At 38.4% G+C, this 21,262-nt stretch overlaps 1 protein-coding gene across 4 annotated transcripts; it reads left to right on the top strand.

The window, feature by feature from the left end:
* Positions 1 to 458: 458 nt before the first annotated feature.
* On the top strand, positions 459 to 20,340 carry CCNJ (cyclin J). 4 transcript variants are annotated; one of them, XM_012767099.3, is made up of 6 exons: positions 459 to 595; positions 1,227 to 1,336; positions 8,598 to 8,808; positions 16,090 to 16,389; positions 16,513 to 16,636; positions 17,265 to 20,340. In XM_012767099.3, the coding sequence occupies exons 2-6, from the start codon at positions 1,268 to 1,270 to the stop codon at positions 17,674 to 17,676; spliced, it is 1,116 nt and encodes a 371-aa protein (XP_012622553.1). In that variant the 5' UTR covers positions 459 to 595; positions 1,227 to 1,267; the 3' UTR covers positions 17,677 to 20,340. The 4 variants fall into 4 exon arrangements, with proteins under 4 accessions (XP_012622553.1, XP_012622527.1, XP_012622533.1 ...); XM_012767073.3 differs by having other exon boundaries at positions 16,477 to 16,636; positions 17,265 to 20,339; XM_012767108.2 differs by lacking the exon at positions 459 to 595 and adding an exon at positions 6,666 to 6,772 and having other exon boundaries at positions 719 to 1,336; positions 16,477 to 16,636; positions 17,265 to 20,339.
* Positions 20,341 to 21,262: the final 922 nt, after the last annotated feature.

Here is a 21,262-nt window from a genome sequence, read left to right as displayed (position 1 = left end):
CCCTAAGATATAAAGAAAGGGCTGTTGCAATGTGAAATAGAGCAGATTGAATCCATGCTGTGAAGGGTTTTAAAAGCCAGACTGAGGTGTCGAAATTTCCTCCCCCCACCAGGGAGCCATCGAAGGTTCTCAGCAGGTGAGAGGCCTGGCTGGACTGGCCACTGCAGTGATCAACGTTATAATTTCTCCAGTGTACTTCCGACCTCAGCCACCCTCAGTCCGGCTTCGCGCTAGGTGGTAGCAGGGCTCTTGGGCCACCAAAGCCGAGGCCACAAGGCGCCGCCCAGGATGCTGCCCCGGCCCAGGCTGGGGCTCAGCGGGCGCTGCACCTGGGCCCGGCCCGGCAGCCGATTGGGCGGCTCGGGGCGACCCCACTGTATCGCGAGACGAGATTGGCAGCAGCGGGCCGCCTGTGCCCCCGCGCTGGCTTTGTACGCGGAGCCGCCTGCCGGTCCTTTAACAATGGGCGGCGCGAGCGCCCCGGCGCTGGGCCGGAGCTGAGGCCGGCGCTTCGCTGCCGACTGTCTGCAGCATGAGCGGGGCCGACGCCCCCGGCACGCCGGCGGGGCTGGGGCTGTGAGGGCCGCGGTTCCGGGTAAGGGAGCCGCCGTGGGGCCGGGCGGGCCTGGACTGCGCGCGGGGCACCGGACCGGCCCGGGGCGAGGCGCGGAGCCTGGCCGGCCCGGCCTTTTGTTCGCCATTCTGGGGCCGCGCGGTCCCGAGTTCCTCCGGGCTCCCGAGGAGGAGCAAGCGCCCGGATGGTCTTCAGCGGAGACCCCCAGCCAGGCAGACATTGACCTCCGGGCTTCTTGCGGGGAGCTTTTCCCCTCAGCGGGGCCACGGCTAGTGTCAAGTCTCCCGCTCCTCAGGGCCGGCGGGAAAGTTCGAACCCAGCACGCTGGGAGCCCGAAGCCAGGCCTCCCGCTCCAGCTTTTCCAGAGCTTGCACCCAGGGCCACGCATTGCCAACTTGGGGCCCGAGTTGATCGCCCTTTTGCCCGTCACCCAGTTGGGCAGTTCCAGAATAAGCCAGCCCCTCCTGAGTGGGCAGGTCGGGCGTTATGTTGTGGCGTTAGGGAACCGGTCTGCATTGGTGCTGGGGTTAGAACGAATCAGGTGAAGATCAACAGCCACACAGGGTGGCCTGAGGTCACAGCCCTCAGGGAAGGGGCGCGGAGGGTCGTAGGAAGGGGCTGGCGGTGACCGCGTCTGGGGTGTGTCTTACAGACTGAAGTTGCTGAGTCTGGTTAGGCGCGCCGCCGGGTCCCATGGAGCTGGAGGGGCAGTGGTGGCGAGGACAGCTGGCTGCTGATATTCACCAAGCGCTTCGGTACAAGGTAACTCTAAGGCCCAACCTTCCCATTCGGTGTCTCGCCCCAGTTAGGAATCTCAGCTCCCTTCTTTACTCTCTACTTTCCAGGACAGAAAAGGCGAGTTTGCTTATTTGCTCAGGTTAATTAACTTCTTGGCTCCTTCCCTGGGATGTATCAGAAGAACCTGCAACTTAAGTGAGGGGAGAGGTGTGGTAGTTGGGCCAGAGAAGGAGTAAAGGAACATTCTGATGTTCTTGTTTCCAGGTGGAACATGAATTTGATCTTATTTTTATCGGGCAGAACAGCCCTCCTTGGTCTGTCTATAGTTGCTGTTAGATGCAGCTATCTGTTGTAAGTCGCGTTCATGCATAAATTCCCCAGCCTTTCACTTACTGTGAGACTTTAGACATGTTAGTTTTGTTTTTCGATGTCCTTATCTGTAAAGTGAGGAATAATAATAGTACGTACCTTATGATTGTGATATTTAAGTAGGTTAGTACTACACATCTTAGAACAGTGCTTGGCATATAGTAAGCACTAAGTGATAACTGTTATTACTACTTACCCCTCAACATTTGAGCTGTTCAAAAAGCCTTAAAATGAAAGGAGTTAGCTGCTCCCTCCTGCTAATATCAAAGTCAGAAAGTAGACTTAGTATACTTAATAGGTATTGGGAAAAAATACACCTTTTTTTGCAAAGCCAAAAGCAAAATCTATGTATTGTTGCTCTTAAGTTATAGTTTTGCTCTGCATGTCACAAGACAGCTTAATGAGATGACAGCTCTGCCTTTTTGATAATCAGAAGAAAGACTAGATCCAAAATGATTTCTAGCTTAACTCAGTTTCATCTTGGATAGAGAGAGCCCTTTGTTTAAATGGATTCTGACCCTTGGAGTTGGGAGATCCTGGGATGATAATGAACCTGTATCTTGAGTTTCTGACCAAGTTAAGTAGTTTGGAAACCTAATTGTGACTTAAATTATTACAGGCTTTCCTAGGGTTGAGATTTCTAAATGCAACTTATTAATTCTGATAGTCAATCTCTTACACACACTAAATACATCTCAGCCCCCTAGGAGATCATTTGGACCACATGAACATTCCAACTATGGAATCTCTGGCTTGTCAGGGAAAGAGTTGCAGGTTTTCTGCTTTGAAAATTGTCCAGATACAGTTTTGATTTTTTTTTTTTCAGATGTCACCTTTCAGTGTGAAATGTTTTCTTTTTAAAAATTGACATAGTTCAACATATTTTGAAAAGTTCTTTTATAACTGTCAGCCTCTTTATCCCTCTGGTATGTGAAATGAATTATTTGATGTTAATGATACATACTTTTTAATTTACATGAAATTTTTAAAGTTTTCAATTCTTATGTTTTATGGGTAGATAATTTTAATCCTGATTGCTTATTTGAATTAATTTTGTCAGTTGAGGTTGGAAGTCGATTTTTTTAAAAAATTCAGATTTGTTGGATGCTTTTGTGCATTAGTCTCTGGAGGATTCAAAGAATAAGACCCAACCCGGCACTGAAGTTGCTTATGGACTGTCAGAGGACAAGGTAGCCATTGTCTGGGGCCACCTTTTGCATGCTGCCTTGAGTTGTCTAAAAATAAAGCACTGTGTAAACCATGTTTCATGATTTGACACATTGGTAACACTTTATAAAGAATTTACATTAATCAGTAAAGCAGAACTAGAGAGACCACTATTTGTAGTACACTGAAGTTAAAATGAACTTTTCTTGGAGAAAAGACATGGTGATTCCAGGCTATTCACAGTTTAATCTTTTTTTTATAATTTAGAGCACCCAAATTTAGGTCTTCCTTTGGGCATTTGCTATTTGGATAATGTAGAATGTGTTCTATGTTTAAATCCAAGGTTTGTGTAGAAATAATTGGTCTGACCAGCATTGTATCTACGAGGAGGAGTGAAAATTACAACAAATGGAAATCCTCATGCAGCTATACTATTTTTTGTAAAACATAATTTATTGCCCCGCCCCATTCCCCTCAAAAAACCCCTCTGAAGTAGCTGTCTCCTTTTGTGTCTCCTTTTCTTTCTTCTCATCATTTTTCTATGTATATTTAGTTTTATAGGTTGTTTGGGAAAGTATTTTTAGGAGGCTTATGACAAATGGGAACAATTCTAGCTTTGTGAGAAACATTAAGAAAATATTCATCCCATGGAGTTGTACTTAAGCTTCCGAGTATTCCTTTTAGGCCTTTATTTCAATCCTACCTGAACAGTTAACCATGCTGGGAAGGGGATTGCGTTTGGTATGGAGAGCTGGTATTTGGTATTTGAGACTGGAGATGGAGATGATATATTCAGGCTTCTCTGTGCTTTGGTCCTATGAATTCCTGAAAAGCAGATGGGAACAAGAGTGTTCAGTTCTCAGGGATCAGAAATAGACAGTATAAGAAACTCATAAAGTGAGAGAAGCAGGGGTCATTTTCTCATGTGTATACGACTACAGTACCTGGACAAAGAGAACAAAGTCTGACAGTTATCTGGCAAGCACTTGTACTTTACCATTTAAAAAGACATAAAGAGAATGTATTGAACACATTGTTAAAAATCTTCTATTGATAGCCCTTGTGGTTCCTGCCTTTGTTTTTAGTAAAGTTGGTACGGTTAACATAGTTATAAATAAATCTACTAGTGTTTTCCAGGTATGTTTCCCAGGGAGTCTTTAACACCATGTTCAGGCCTCTTTTCCAGAAAACTTACCCTGGCTTTGTTTTCTTCTCAACTCCCCACCCCCTGAGCTGAGTTAGATTGTCTTCCTCCATATTTCCATAGTAGCCTATGATTACTATATGTATTATAATCTGATTCACCTACTAGAGAGAGGCTTGAGACTTTTTCCAGCCTTAATCCCTGGGATTAGCACAGGGCCTGCTACATGGGAGATGCTCAATAAATATCAGATGATGGCAGCAAAGGTAAAATTACAACTCATTTACACCGTTGTAAAGATCTACAGAAGAGTGAAGGAGTAAAAGAAAAACCCTAGGAGCTGCGTGAGAAATCAGCATGTTCCTTTTATTTGAAGAAATACATTTTTTTCCTCAATGTTGTGTGTCTAGGCTTTTCTCACTTATACAAAAATTAAAAACATAAATTGGCCTATTAGCCTATCATCCAAGTAACCCCTGTTAATAATTTAAAAAAATTTTAAGGGTTGCATGTACAAGGTTAAAAACAAAATTTCAGATATTATAGGAAAGTTTAAGATGAGCCTTGTCCAACCCCTGCTATTCCCTGGTCCTCTAAGGTTACTACCATTATTGTTTTCTCCTGAAAAGATACCCAATAAATTAATATATCTTCTAGTAAAATATTTTTGTTGTTGAGACAGAGGTCATAATATATATTCACTGTTCTATACCTTCTTCCAACCCTACCCTCAGATTTTTCCATATCAACACATATAGCTCTAATGCCTTTATTTTAAAAGCCTTTTTTTTTTTTTTTTTTTTTTTTTTTTTTTTGAGACAGAGTCTCGCTTTGTTGCCCAGGCTACAGTGAGTGCCGTGGCATCAGCCTAGCTCACAGCAACCTCAAACTCCTGGGCTCAAGCAATCCTCCTGCCTCAGCCTCCCGAGTAGCTGGGACTACAGGCATGCGCCACCATGCCCGGCTAATTTTTTCTATATATATTAGTTGGCCAATTAATTTTTCTATTTATAGTAGAGACGGGGTCTCGCTCTTGCTCAGGTTGGTTTCGAACTCCTGAACTCAAACGATCCGCCCGGCTCGGCCTCCCAGAGAGCTAGGATTACAGACGTGAGCCACCGCGCCCGGCCTTAAAAGCCTTTTTGAATCAATGCCCCATAGTTTATTTAACCAGTTCCCTGTTAGACATCACACTTTTTTAAATTAAACTTTTTATTTTGAAATTATTGTAGATTCACATGCATTTATAAGAAATGATATAGAAAGATACCTTTATTCACCTTTACCAAGTTTCCCTCGGTGGTAACATCTTGATGGACTGTATATAATATCACAACTAGAATAGTTACATTGATAGAGTCAAGATACACATTTTCCATCGGAAGAATCTCTCATGTTGCCCTTTTATAAAAACTCACACCTTATTCCCTCCCACCCTCATGTCCCACCTTAACCCCTGGCAACTACTAATCTGCTCTCCATTGCTATAATTTTGTCATTTTAAGAATGCTATCTAAATGGAATCATACACTATATGACCTGTGGGGATTAACTTTTTCCCTCAGCATAATTTCTTGGAGATGCATCCAGGTTTTGGAGCATCATGCTTCTTTATTCCACTATTTTGCTATTACAAACAGTGCTGCAAAGGACCTCCTTACATGTAGGGTAAATGCCTGGGCTTAGAGTTGCTAGGTTAAAAGTTATCTGCATTTTAAAAAATTTATCTATTTTACCTAATTTTCCTCCAAAAGATTTTATCAGTTGTCAATCTGAATAATAGTATGTGAGAGTTTCTATTTTCCCTCTTAATAGCATAAGCAAAAATTGATAAACTCTAATCTGGTAAGTGAAAAACTGTATAATTCTTTATATTTGAATGAGATAGGAATTGTTTTATATATTTTTGGCCTTTGTTAGTATTTTTCTATGAACTATCCATATTTGTTGCCTTTTTCTTACTGATTTGTAAACAAGAGTTCTCTGAATAACAAATTAGTTCTTTGTCATATGTGACAGAAATATTAAATGCATCTATTCTCTCCTTATTTGAAATGTCATTATTATCACATAGGTCCTCCTAACCATGTAAAAGAAATGTCTTTCCATGTATATAAGTCTTCCATACCTCATTAGAATTTTAATGTTATCTTCATACAGTGCTAGCATATATAAGTTTATTTCTAGGTGTTTTCATTTTATAGTTACTAGATATGAAATTGTCAAACTGGTTATTAGTATACAGAAGAGTTATTGACTTTTTATATTTTATAATCAGGCATCTTGCGGAATTCTTCCTGTTTCACTTTATTTTTTTCTCTTGATTTTCTTGGGCTTTCTAATATAAATTCTGTTATCTGAAAAGTAATAATTTTGTTCCTGAAAATGACTTTTGATTCTTCCTTTCCAATAATTATACCTTCTTTTTCTTCTTTCAGTTTGAATTGGTTAGTACTCAGATTGTTACGTAGGCACTAGAATGGTAATTCTGTTGTTTCACCTCCAAGTGAGATGTTGGCTCTTATATTTGAGATCTTTTTACCTCCCTCCCTCCCTTTCCTCAAGGAAATATTTCTGTTCTTATTTCTCCCAGAGTTACCTTCATTTCAGATGCTATTTTGGCATCTGTCAAGATGATTGTGCATATTTGTGAATTTTTACTATGACTTACAGGTGTCCTAATAATGAACCATCCTTACATTCCTGGGATGTGATCCAATTGATGATGATGTATTCTTTGGTTACACTACTAAATTACATTGGTGACTGTTTTATCTAAGGTAATATTAAATTAGATTAACATGTAGTTTCCCTTTGTTTTTGTTTATGATAAACTATACATAACTTAAAACCTATTTTAACCATTTTAAGCGTACAGTTCAGTGACATTAGCTATATTTATATTGTTGTGCTGCCACCACTGCTTTCCATCTTTAGAACTCTTTCATCTTCCCAAACTGAAACTCCGTACCCATTTAATAACTCCCCAACTTCCCTCTCTCTAGCCCCCAATTACCACTATTCTGTTTTCTGTCCCATAAATTTGACCATTCTAGACACTTCATATAAGTGGAATCATACAATAAATGTCTTTTGTGCCTTTTTAATTTAGCATACTGTCTTCAAGGTTCATCGATGTAGATGAATGTATATCAGAATTTCCTTTCTAAAGGTTAATATTCCATTGTGTGAATATACTACATTTTGTTTTATCCATTCATCTACTAATAATGGGTATTTGGGTTGTTTGCACCATTGGTTATTGTAAATAATGCTCTTGTGAACATGGGTATATAAATATCTGTTCAAATCTCTGCTTTCAGTTTTTTGGGAATATACCTAAAGGTGGAATTACTGGGTTATGTGGTAATTATTTATTTTTTGAGGAACTGCCATACCTTCATCTGCAACAACTACATCATTTAACATTCTCCCCAGTAACACACCAGGGTTCCAAATTTCTCTACATCCATGCCAACACTTCTTATCTTTTGTTTTTGTCTTTGTTTTATTAAATATGATAGCAATCCTAATGTGTATGAAGTAGTATATCTTAGTGGTTTTGATTTGCATTTTCCTAATGATTAGTGATGTTGACATCTTTTTCATGTTTCATATTTGCTTGTTGGGTATCAGTGTATCTTCTTTGGAGAAATGTCTATTCGAGTCCTATGTCTATTTTTAAAATGGTTGGGAATTTTTGTTCAGTTGTAGTTTTTTATGTAATCTAAACATTAACCCTTTATCAGATATGATCTGCAAATATTTTCCTTTCTGTGAATTGTCTTTTCTCTCTGTTGATAGTGTCCTTTGATAAGTTTTTTTTATTTTGATGCAGTCTAATTTCTTTTTTTTTTTTTGCCTGTGCTTTTAATTATATCAGTGTTGCCTCCTACTATTGTGATATCTGTTGGATTTAGTGTCAGTATTATGCAGATCTTATGAATTTGAAAACTTTCTATCTTTCTCTATGCTCTAGAAATTTTCCAATTATTAAAAAATGAGTTGATATAATATAATCCTGAGATTGAAAGGTGATTTTAGGTGTATGAAAGGATGATGGCAAAGGAGAGATCATAAAACTATTAAAAGGGAAACAAAATTAGAAAATACTAGTGGATGAATACTGGTCTCTGTGTCATTGCAAGTATAATACAGTATGCAGCATACCAGAAGCATATCCATTTTTTACCTTCTAACCAAAAGCTTTGAACTTCTTGGAGAGAGTGTGTTTGCATATGTGTGTGTTGGGTGGTTGATTTTTTTTTTTTTTTTGGTAAGGATGTTTTTCTAAAAACACTTGGTAGGGAAAACAGGATTCCCTTTTTAAAAATCCTTCTAGAATGCATCAATTCCATAAGGCAAGAAAGACCCATAATTGGTCACATCAGGGGTTTTTAAGAATAAGGAGAAAAGTTTGGTTTTAAATTAAATTTTAAGTGCCATTCATTGTCCTTTCACTCAACTTTTCCATTTTTGTGTTCCACTCAAGAAAAGTATGTTTTGAGTACTTGTAACACTAATTAGTGGGAAAACAATGTTAAATCTTTGCATTGTAGGTATATTGTAGATATATCAGACTAAATGTCATTCCTCTTGATTTAGGAGCTGAAGTTGCCCTCCTACAAAGGACAGTCCCCTCAACTGAGTCTCAGACGGTATTTTGCTGACTTGATTGCCATTGTGAGCAACCGCTTCACACTTTGCCCTTCAGCCCGCCATCTTGCTGTCTATTTGCTGGACCTGTTTATGGATCGCTATGACATCTCTATCCAGCAGCTACATTTAGTTGCGCTTTCCTGTCTGCTTCTAGCAAGTAAGTATGGATCTGATCTACTTGAGTGGAAATTCCGATTGTTTATATAATAAAATTATGTATACCTCAGTAAAATATCAGAAAATCTCATTCATTCCACTTCACTAGTATCTGGAAGCTTGTGTTGAAAGTGTTTCTTGGCACAGTAATTCTTAAGACATTTAAAAATGGCTCTGGAGTCTTTTAAAAACATGTGCCTAAGCCCTACATCCTGAAAATTCTAATACAAATGTCTATCAGACAAGCTACCCCAGATCTGCTGAGTCAGAATCTACATAATGGGGCTTGGGTATCTTTTAACTTTTTAAAAGTTCCAAAAGTGATCCTGATGCACCTTTCCTATTGAGAACCACTGTCTTAAAGCAGTGATTCTCAACTGGGAACAATTTTGTCCCACAGGGACACTTGGAGATATTTTTGGTTGTCACATCTGGGGGAATGCTACTGGTATCTAGTACATAGAGGCCTGGGATGCTGCTGAACATCTTGTATTGCACAGGACAGTTCCCCGTAACAATTTTCTTGCCCAAAACATCAATGGACCTGGAGTTGACTCTTTCTTAAAGGTACCATACTCTTATACTGTGAGAATACTTTCTAAGACTACGTAATAAGTTGGCTTAGTGAACTAAAAGTTAATGTGCAACTGCTACAAATGTGAAAATTGTTGCTTATGCATTAGGCCAACTGTGTAATAGGCTTCAAGATAATCTGATACAACCATATTTGTTACCCAACACAGAATGTACGGATAGACCTCTGAGGGCTTCTTTCTCTTAACATCTTCTTGTAACTCATTTCATTGGTTGTTGGTACTGTCACTGAAGAGAGATGGCAAGTAAAGGAACTGAATTGAGTTTTTCTTCTTTTAGTAATACAAAAAGACTCTATTTGATATTGAACTCAATTTGATAATTTTATATTATCCATGTCATTACACCTGCAACCCCCACCTGAGGGTTTGGGATCCAATATGGCTGCTGTCTAAAGAATATTATCCGTACAGTCATGCCACCAGAGTTCTTTCTAAAACACCTCTGTGCTTTGGCTGCTAATAAACCTAAAACCAAATGCAGTCCTATGTGGTATCATTTCTGGTACTAATCTCTTTTCAGATTTTCTTTTCTTGCCCTTATTCTTTTGATCTGATGGCCCAACTACTTGTTTTGTCCCTTGAATGTCCTTTTGTAAGCTATTTCAGATCCCTTATAGAACGAAGCTGAATGTAAATAAATCACAGCTGCAGTGATGACTTCCTACTGCCTGTGTGTTAAGGTGAAAATTGCTTAATGTGGCATTTAGAACCTTTTCATCTGGACCCAGCTACCTTTCCAATCTCATTTATCACCATGCACTTTGAGCCAAATTCTTAGCAGAACACTATTTACTTACTGAATATCGACATTTCCCCTTAAATCTTTTGTTCTCTAAGATCCAGACACATCACCCACCCTTCTTCCCCACCCAGAAGCCAGAGAGGTAATGCTTGTACATTTATAATTAGCCTTTAATTTAACCTTTAATTAAAGTTTTATGCTCATAAGTAATCACGTGTCTAATACCATATGTGTTTCATCACTGACCATGAAGCCCTTTGGGGTTTAATAGTTTGCATAATATGGACAAACCCAAACACTTGACGGGTTAGATGTGAGTCCACAAATAAAATTTTGTTTTTTTTGTTATTCCACAGAATGGTAGTTACAGGATCAGTTTATAGTAGAAACATGCCAGAAATCAGACATGCAAGTTAGGTTATTTTAAAACTTGGGATCATTAGTGGAAAGTAACCTTTTGCCTACTATGGCCATCACTGTCATTTTAACACTACAAAGTTCTACCTGCTCTGTGCTTGCCATTCTTAAAGTGTGGTGTGGGCCAAGTGACAGGCTCATCTTTGTGTGCCATCTTAGGTTGGTTGGAATTGAGTTTTCAATTGTTCTTGTTTGTTAAATTATATATTACTGTTAGTTTAAGATTATGATCAATTTATTTTATTGAAGATTATTTGGTTTCATCTCTCAGGTAATATGTGGTTATTTTTGGCTCATTTTCCAGTAACTAGGCTTCCAGTAACTAGGCTGTATTTGCTGGGGTTCAAATATGAATTATCACCTGTTACTGAAAGAATTGGATACCTCCTCTCTCTTTTATGCTGATACACCCTAAGCCCCTTTTCCCTGAGAGAGAATTGCCTTTACATTCTTCCTTTTGCCCCGGAGAGTGGGAATGTGTGTGAGGTATCCTTCAGTATCCCAGCCCCTCCAAAGTAGGAAGTGGTCAAAAGAGTTTGCTGTCAGCTCTACACTAAGATTAGGAATCTAAGAGGATGGCCCTTAGCCAGCAGCAATCTCTCCCCTCACTCCTTACCCCCAGTCCATGACTTTACAGCAAAAAAACTTGGGATGCTTACAAACTGATATCCTGTTTGCAGTGTCTGATGTCTGCTTTAAATTTGTAGAGTTCATCCTAGTGTTTCTTACATTCTTATACTTATTGTTACATTTGGATACCAATAGCAGCTATCCAATTATTAATAGTTATCATATACATTCAAATAATGCTTCTCCTCACAAAATGATTGAACTTTTTTGTGCCCCTCCCTCAGCTGCTCCCTGCTTTGGGATGGGTGCCCTGCTGTATGAAAGTGAAGAACAGCTTACAGCTGACAGGACTGGGGGATAGTTACATTCTAGTTATGGAATAAGGTGGGAGGCTGTGGGTAGTTTGGCAAAAGATGGAGCACACCTTGTAAGTTCCAGAAGCAAATGTTTATCCAGCTGCCTGAGTGTCTGCACTATTAGAGGTAGGAAGGAAAGGCCTACAGATTACCTCTGATTGAAGAGCAGTGTTTTAGAGCAGGGACCACAGTGATGGATTTCCTGGGTTTGAATCTCTCATCAGCAATATGAATTTAAACAACCCCTGAGTCTCAGCTTATTTCTCTATAAAATGGAACTAAGACACCTTACAAAGTTGTTGTGAAGATTAAGTGGGGTAATATTGTTTAAAAGCACATAGGAAATTGAAACAAATTGTTTATCATCATCATGATTAATTCTACATTAATCTATAATCTTTAGCCTGCCTCTTTTGCCCTAAAGGTTCTAGCTTCTAAAATGCACCCTGGTCTGTCCTGGGAAATTCTTACATTCCAATTCTTTCACATGTATACCCTGGTTTCCCTTGCCTTCTATGACTAGCATTAAATTTATGGAGAATATGGAAGCAGTGTTGGAGATAAGGTTTCTGATAATTTGCCTAATGTCATGTATAACTAAGAAATGATCCTGGAGTCTAGATGAAGCCAAAAGCGAGATAAGAGTACTTTATTATTTAATAATTTGTAACAAGTTCTTATTTCCCTTGCCCACCAATACTGGATTAGCAAAGCTTTTTACTTTACCATGTGATCAGTGAAAAATTATATCTCACAGTTGGTTTAATTCACGTCTCAATTTTTAATGATCTTAGAAATTCTTTTCTATAAACAATTCTTTTCTGTTCTTTACCCATTTTTATATTAGACAGTCTGGTAAATCTGTGATGATTCTTAGTGTGTATTAAGGATGACTATTTTCTCCTCTTAGTAATAAAAGAATAGAATATGGGTTGGCTCATAATGACATCTGATCCACGCCCTACTCGGGATACAGATCTTCTCTACCACATACCTACCATTCACTGCTGGCTTTGAAAATGTGTTGGTTTCCATGGCTGATCTGAACATTTCCTATAAAGGAAAGACAACCTGGTGTTTTGTTTCTGTAGCCTCTAATTCTTTATTATCTGGGAAACAGATATGAATTTCCTGTGCCCTTATTTCCTGTTTGGGGCCTTTATCAATATAATCACATGGCTTCTGGTATTTCCTTTCAGTTGAAGAAAGTGATCTTTGTGATCTCTGTGTGGTACTGTGGATAAGTAGATTCAAAATACCCACACACACATAGTGTTCAGCACAACAAAAACTATAAATATGAATATAGGTGCTCACTGAGGTTATCACACTTTTTAAAATCCTTTAATATCCATGTATCTGAGTATTTATTACTATGCATAATGAAAAAGTGCCAAAAAATCTGAACCTGAATTAAAATCTCAAGTATGGTTATTTATACAGTATGCAGGTTATTTTTACCTTGCAAATCAATATGCAAAATTTTTCATACTTGCAATAGCCAAATACTTTATAAATATAAAAATCCCAGAGATGCTTAGTAATATAGAAGTCTATCCTCCTGGTGGTAGTTATTCCCATGTAACATGGTGCAATACTTTAGTCTGGGGAAGAGCTGATTTGGGAATTCAAACATAAATCTTCTTTTGGCTTCCATTTTTGGTTTGACTTAACTTGTTTGACCTTAAATGAATTGGCCAACCTCACCTTGGTTTCTTGAGCAGTGAAATTGGTCATATACGTTTTTTTTTCCCCCCAATGTTGACAGTTTCAAGGAGATAATTCAAGGATCAAGAATGTTTCATATATGAACAAATTCTTATGCAAAAAGAAAAAAAAGAATATTTCATATTATGGTATGTTAATTTCTTCAAAGAAACTTCAAGCATGATGTAAATAAACTCATTAATTTTTACAGTATTCCTTTGAAGTACACTGCTATGCTAGTATTGCTGCTGCTACACAAATGGCAGGGAACTTGAAAGCCATAATTCATCTAGAGGGATTAAACTGAATTTCTAGGTCATTCTCCTACCAAAGAATTTCACTTTATTATACTGAGAACAGTGGTCTCCTCTTCTCTCTCTCTATTCAGTGATGATGCTAGATAACTGTGTCATAAAGACCATTTTAGTGCTTTAAACTATATTAAGTATATGATACTGGCAAAAATTGTGATATTTGTCTTTAAAGTCTGAATTATGTAGCTTAACTTTTGGATAAACTCCTACCTGCAACAATATTTAGTTAAAAAGTAGTTTAGATCTGAAGAAGTTCATCTCTCTGCCATCACTCCTGCTGCTGCTTTGGGTGTAGGTTCTTCACAAGACATGAGCTTAGAATCTCCTGGCATTGGAGACAAAAACTTCTACCCCAGTACTCCCTGAGCAAAGATCAAGGCAGTCTTTTCCTCAGCACCAAGACAGGTCATCGTCAGCAAATCTACACTGGTTCCAGCACCACTGCTGCACACTGAGTGGGCTGAGTGACCCTGGCTACTATTATTTGTAGCAGATTTAAGTGAGGTAAAAACGCATCCCTTCTAGAAGAGAAACTTTTCTGCTTTCTCCTGCTTTAGCAGTCTTTCTGGTTCTTCTCCCAAAAAATGTTTTTCAATGGATAAAACCGTAAGATTTCCAGCCAGCTGTGGTGGCTCATGCCTGTAATCCTATAGCGCTTTGGGAGGCCGAGGTGGGAGGATCAGTTGAGGCCAGGAGTTCGAGACCAACATGAGCATGAGTAAGACCCCATCGCCACTAAAAATAGAAAAAATTATCTGGGCGTGGTGTCATACATCTGTAGTCCCAGCTACTTGTGAGGCTGAGGCAAGAGGATCCCTTGAGCCCAGGAGTTTGAGGTTGCAGTGAGCTGTGATGATGCCAAGGTACTGTAGCCCAGGAAAGAGTAAGACCCTGTCTCAAAAAAAAGATTTCCAAGGAAACCAAATATATTGAAATTGTTATCAAAATATATTGTAATATATAAAAATATTTTTTTTTTTTTTTTTGAGACAGAGTCTCGCTTTGTTTTCCAGGGTAGAGTGAGTGCCGTGGCGTCAGCCTAGCTCACAGCAACCTCAAACTCCTGGGCTCAAGCGATCCTCCTGCCTCAGCCTCCCGAGTAGCTGGGACTACAGGCATGCGCCACCATGCCCGGCTAATTTTTTTATATATATATCAGTTGGCCAATTAATTTATTTCTATTTATAGTAGAGACGGGGTCTCGCTCTTGCTCAGGCTGGTTTTGAACTCCTGACCTTGAGCAATCCACCCGCCTCGGCCTCCCAAGAGCTAGGATTACAGGCGTGAGCCACAGTGCCCGGCCAAAAATATTTTTTTAAATGTGCTTCTTTAGTAACATTTTAACAATTTTGAACAAGTATGAGTATAAAATCTATTGTGAGAAATCAATAATTGTAATATAATATGACTATTTTAAACCTTAAATATAAAATAGAATGCCATCCTGGGAGGTAGAAGGCTTAGTTATAATTTCCTTTTTGTGGACCACCATGGAACAAAGACCCAAAGAGACTTGAAGACAGCTCTTTGGTTCTGTTGCTACATCTGGAAAGTCTTAATGGAACTTTATAGTTTGTGAATTTTCTTATCTATCAGTTCTAGAAATACCTAAGACAAATGCTTTATATATATATATATACATATATATTAATATGCTTATTTGGAAATTAAAGTGTAAGATGGTACATAATCTATAGAAACATTATTTTGTGGCTATAAAGGGAATCTTCAGCTATGCATAGTTGAAAACTTATAGATAAGTGTTTCCTGAAAAGAAATCAATGCCTTTGAATAATAAAGTTCTGTCATCATATTGTCTTTATTCCTATTCTGCTTTGAGTAAGGGGATCTAAAAGAAAATCATCTAAAGATATATTAATAAAGACATAAAGCATCTCTCCTTCCTCTTTTTGTTTTTCTTTTAACAGACTCAACTAGATTTTTGTTTTAAATTCAAAAGAGAAGGGATGGGGTTTTTTTGTGTGGAATAACAATGCTTATGTTAAATATTCACCCAGTTTTTCCCCCCTAGTGTCTCTCTCTCTCTCTCTCTCTCTCTCTCTCTCTCTCTCTCTCTCTCTCTCTGGAATTGAGATCATGCTGAAAACATGCCAAGATGAGACAATTGAAGCCGAACTATTTTTGATTCCAGATAAAGCTATGACACTAATTTTTTTAAACTATCTTCTACTTTAAATTAATTTTCTTCCACCAGCTACCACCTGCTTGCAAAAAGGAATTTCCTGAAAAGACTTTGTTGATGAGATTTGAGAGAGCTATTTTTTCATTGGTACATAGGACTATGTACATTATACAAAAGAGCACAGATCAGAATGTTTACATGTTTCAAGCATTTTTTTTCAGGGGATGGGAAAGGTTGGGGACAGTGGCACTGGGAAAGAAAACACATGGAAATGTGAGAACTACAGAGTTCTACACAGTTGTATCTACGGAAGGTAGGGTAAAGAATGTCTTTGGATCTAAATTTTGGCAGTAAGATAGCAAATCCCATTTTACTGACTAAATCTATAATGATCACTTGCCTAACATTTTCTTTCCTCTCCCCACTTTTCTTATAAGGTAAATTTGAAGAAAAAGAAGATAGTGTGCCTAAGCTGGAGCAGCTCAACAGCCTGGGTTGTATGACTAACATGAATCTAGTATTAACAAAACAAAATTTGCTACATATGGAACTGTTATTATTAGAAACCTTTCAGTGGAACCTTTGCCTTCCAACAGCTGCCCATTTCATTGAGTATTACCTCTCTGAAGCAGTACATGAAACAGATCTTCATGATGGCTGGCCAATGATTTGCTTGGAAAAAACTAAACTCTATATGGCCAAATATGCAGATTACTTCCTGGAAGTATCTTTGCAAGGTGAGTGGTTGTGAATGCCAGTAAGTGTCTTGTGTGCTTGTGACTTGTGTATTCTGTTGCTTAAGTTCATTTTTGGTGTCTCCACAGATTATGCCTTTCTAAATTATGCACCTTCTTTAGTAGCTGCTGCATGTGTGGCTTCTTCGAGGATTATACTTCGTCTTTCTCCAACGTGGCCTACAAGACTACATCGTCTTACTGCTTACTCCTGGGATTTCTTAGTGCAGTGTATTGAACGGCTATTGATGTAAGCATTTTTGTTCTTGTATTTGTAATTTCTTGCTACTATTTTTCTACATGAATAAGGTACCCTAAAAACAGCTTCTCAAAGGCACAAACCTTGTAGGAAACTTGCTTCTGGCACCTTATTGCTGGCATCAGTAAGCCCCTGCAGGAGTAATATTCTGCAGAAGGGGTGTCCCTTTTGGCTGTTAACTGGTTAGAAGTTGTCATTGCCAGAATGATTCTGGGTACATGATAGGGAAAGGAGCTGCTCTTTTGTGTCTGTAAGCCACATAACTCTGAGATCAGTTCAGCCAGCCAAATCATCTCCCATTACCCGTTTCCATATCTTTTTAATTTGGGGGCCACTAGGATGTTACTGAAGTGGCAGCCACACTTAAGTGCTTATTTTGTACATATCTCCCAAGGTGGAAATAGCCCTTAAAGCTACCAGCAAGGTTCATACCAAAGGTAAGAGCTTTAGAAGTGGACGAGCGAGGTCTCACTACTGTTGGAATCGTGGTGCATTGACTGCTAGGTAGTGGTGGCAGTTCATGAAGCTAGTTGTTGAGGAGCTGGGTGTGGGGCATGACTTTCTTGCAGATTGTTTGTAAGTAACATTATTAATAGTTTCCTTTCTCTCCATGTTTCAGTGCTCATGATAATGATGTGAAAGAAGCAAACAAACAGAGAGGACAAGCAGGACCTCAATCAGCACAACTAAGTGTGTTCCAGACAGCTTCCCAGCCCTCACGGCCAGTTCACTTTCAGCAACCTCAGTATCTCCATCAGCCACATCAGACATCACTGCAGTATCGCCATCCTACATCAGAACAACCAAGCTGTCAGCAAATTGTATCTACCACACATACCTCATCCTACACACTACAGACGTGTCCTGCTGGCTTCCAAACTAGTGTTCAGGGCCTTGGGCAAATACAGACTGGTGTTGGGATGTCGTTGGCAATACCAGTAGAAGTTAAACCCTGTCTGAGTGTTTCTTATAACCGGAGTTATCAGATAAATGAACATTACCCTTGTATTACTCCGTGCTTTGAAAGGTGATTGTGTGTGAAGGTGATGACTGACCCAGACTGCTTTGTGACTGGAAGCTCTGGGTGAGCTTTTGTAAACTTCTCTTCAAAAGGAAAGGGATCCAAATGACATCAGAACTCTTCAGGTACCAGCACCAGGAAGACTGACTATCCCTTTCAATGCATCATGAATACCTGGAAGGACTAAAACACTTTAATAGTGTGTATGTCAAATTCTGTTATAACAAATCCCTGCCTGATAAGAATGTTCAAGTCCTGGCTGATGGTCCAAATATTTCAGAAATATTTAATATAACAGAAAATTTGGACAGACTCCAATTTGCCATTTTGAGATTTGACCTGTGGTAGGTTCTGGACCTAATGTTGACTTATAAGTCAAAGACTAATGTTTATCTGTGGACTTGCCAAACAGTCTTTTATGAAGGAAAGTTACAGTATTAATTTTTGATGAGGTTTTTTTAATTCTACAGTTTTGAGTTTTATTTTTGTTCTACAGATGAATTTTTGACTAAGTTTAAACTCATGATTGCTATGCTATACCAATCTGTGCAGTAAAAATACAATTTTTTTTTAGATTCTATATAACTTCCTATCATAAATAGGTTAGGTATCTGGATTTATGTACTAAAATTAAGGGTGGAGTAAGTCTGTTATTTTAAAATCATGGTCATAATTTTTTGTTTTGTTTTTTCCCTAAGTGATCAACCTCAAATCTTTAGAATTAAAACACATTTAACTCAGGGAATTTGTAATACTTGGAAACACTTAACTGTAATGCAACATACTTTGGGAATGTTATAGTATGAACTACCTGTATAACATAGGTTAAAATACCATTGCTAGGATGTGTTTTCAAATGAGAACATAAGAGTGTAGCTCAGAATAAACAAAGTGGTAGTTCCTGTTATTCATAAGAAGTATATAGGTTTTGCATTTCTCAGTGCAATCTGTGATTTATACTCAGATTTGAGATTACTCTTTAAAAATAAAAATTTTCAAGGGAAGGCATGACTGTAAAATGTCAATTCTAGGAAAAAGTCCCATAGGTTTATTTTGGAAGGGACTGTGGCCAGGGTAGTTCTCAGGTTGTGCTACAGCAGCACTTTGTTATGTGGAAGACAGGTTTTTATAAGCAGCCTTTGAATCCAGCTAGTCAGTCTAAGCAGGCAAATGTACTGATTACTAAATTTCTGTAGCTATTTTCATTGGATTGGTCCTACAACTGCCCTGGGACATTTCATTGTACTTGTAATAAGTAAAAACAGCAATAAGAGTTATTACAGCAAGGGCAGTTTGGGAGTAAAGCATTTTGGGGGAATAACCTTAAAAAGTTAAAAAAAATCATTGTAATAACTGAAACTGTATACATTGTGCTCTTATCTGTGGGAGAAGAGAGATTTGGTGGCGGGAAGCTTTCTTTAAAAATTAGAAAGGTGTGTCTTTTTGTTTGTGTTTTTTTAAAGATAGCACTTGAATAGAAGGGAATCTGCATGGCAGATATGTGACTGCCACAATTTGCATTGAAGACAAACTTATTATAAAGATGTTGTGGGTATGCAGCAGGAGTCTCAGTAATCAAGCCAATGGCCTTTGTTAGGAAGGGAAGGGGCTCAACACAGTAATGGACTGATCCAGATGGTTCCAGGGAATGAATGTGGGTGGGTGGCTTCTGCCAGCACGAATTCTTAGAGAAATGCTCTTTCCTTAAAAGGATTTAATTTATATACTTAGAGTACATAGGGCATAATGTGGATTTATTAGTCTGGTAGATAAAAAACCACTTGGGTAAGAACACTCACTCATGGCAGTTTTCAAGCATGAACATTATTTTCTGAAAGTACCACCACTTTTCCTCTTTAAAGAAGGCTGCTAATTGGATTTTGGTAGTTCTTACATCAAGAAAACTTGAATTATTTGGGGGAAAGTGGGTTTCAAAAGAGAATATATCATTCACATTCAGAACCCAGCAATCTGGAGTCCAATTTTCAGTATTTTAACTACCTCAATAATACTATGAATATGAATGTAACATACTGGGATAAAGGTCCTAACTTGAAACGACAACCAGTGCCTGTGATAATTTAATGTCTTGTCAAATGCTTTTATTGATTGGTTTATATGTCATTCTTGTTATAGAAGAATATGCCTTTTAAAAAAACTTATTAGTAATAATTTCCCAATTTATATTTAAAAAACCTAAAGAACACTGGATTAATCTTTTGGGGGGGTAGAATAAAATAATTGATTACTATTGCTGCATACCCGTAGTGGGATGGGGTGGTTGGAGAACCAGAACTATTTTTAAAACATTAGGTTTCCATATAAATACAACTCACAACTGCTAGCTTTGGGGGTGGGGGGAATTTGTGTGGGTTTGTTTTGTTTAATTTATTGATTAGTCTTTAAAGTAGGTCCTTTTTTTTTTTTTTTTTGAGATTACTGGACCATCATTAACTATGTACTGTGAAGAGATTAATGATATGTATAAAGGGCTTTACCAAAGTCCACTAAATAAACACTACTCAAGTACAGACTGCAAACCAAAATGTATCTGTGTTCTGACATTAATTGCAAATAGCAAGTATGGTGCTAAAGTCTACACCAATGGAATTAGATGAGTGCTATGCACTTAATTTTAAAATAAAACTAGTTTTCAGTAAAATGGCTTTGGTGTTTTTATTTTAAATACAAACATATTTGTAGCTTTACTGATCCATACCACCACATAAGTCAGACTTGGAAGCATGATTATATTTACTAAGAGCCATCCAGATGTAGAATATAACCTTAGTGGTGGGAAACGTGTCCATTCACTATTCCATACTGACACCCACAAAAGTGTGCTGAATACCACAGTTGCCTTTTGAGCTTTAAATTAGTTGTTAGTATGTTAGCAACTGCAGATTCTAATTTATTGAACAATGGTGCAATCTTTGGAAAATCTGAAGTCTGATCTCAAAAGTAGGGACACAGAAAATGGTCAAAGGTCTGAGACAGAACAAGTCAACAGTGATAATGGTCTGTTTACCTAAGTATAAACATAATTTGTAATATACAGTGTGTTTTAGGGCTGAATTTAAAGGAAAAAACAACAAATATTCTAAACCCTGGGAAGGGAGCTTTGCATTGTGATTCTGAACTCCACATGTTTCCCAAGCACATGGTAAAAGACTTGGCCTCTGCTGCCTCAAGCAGTTTACATCTAGTTTGATAAATATGACTAGCACACTTGAAGCACCTAGAATGGTGTAGCCTGGAACTCAGTTTAACACTGTGCTAGTTTAGGAATCACTCAACATCCATTTTTTATATCCCTTAGATTTTAAAAAGTAACAAGTACAATCAACAGCATAACGACCAGGCTCAGGTTTCCTACGGGAAGGATACCTACTGCTACCGTCCTGCTCCACTACCACTCTTCATCTTTGCTCCCTGAACACCCTCTGCTTTCCAGGTGAGCATTACCATCCTGAATGGAAGCAGTACTTCCTCAAGTCCATAAGTCCCTGACGTGCTATGCAATTTATAGGTGAATGTTTTCCTCTGTCCATGAAGTCTTGTCAGCTACTCAAAGGGATCTGTGATTAAAACTGGAG

Source organism: Microcebus murinus, chromosome 14 (assembly GCF_040939455.1).
Source record: "Microcebus murinus isolate Inina chromosome 14, M.murinus_Inina_mat1.0, whole genome shotgun sequence".
Classification (NCBI taxonomy): domain Eukaryota; kingdom Metazoa; phylum Chordata; class Mammalia; order Primates; family Cheirogaleidae; genus Microcebus; species Microcebus murinus.
This window is presented reverse-complemented; position numbering and strand designations above follow the sequence as displayed.

Bases quoted from the DNA above. Each gene is read 5' to 3' on its own strand.
- CCNJ (XM_012767073.3), top strand. From the start codon at position 1,268: ATGGAGCTGGAGGGGCAGTGGTGGCGAGGACAGCTGGCTGCTGATATT. The intron at 1,337-8,597 runs GTAACTCTAAGG...CTCTTGATTTAG, and splicing joins ACCAAGCGCTTCGGTACAAG to GAGCTGAAGTTGCCCTCCTA. The intron at 16,637-17,264 runs GTAAGCATTTTT...TCCATGTTTCAG, and splicing joins TGTATTGAACGGCTATTGAT to TGCTCATGATAATGATGTGA.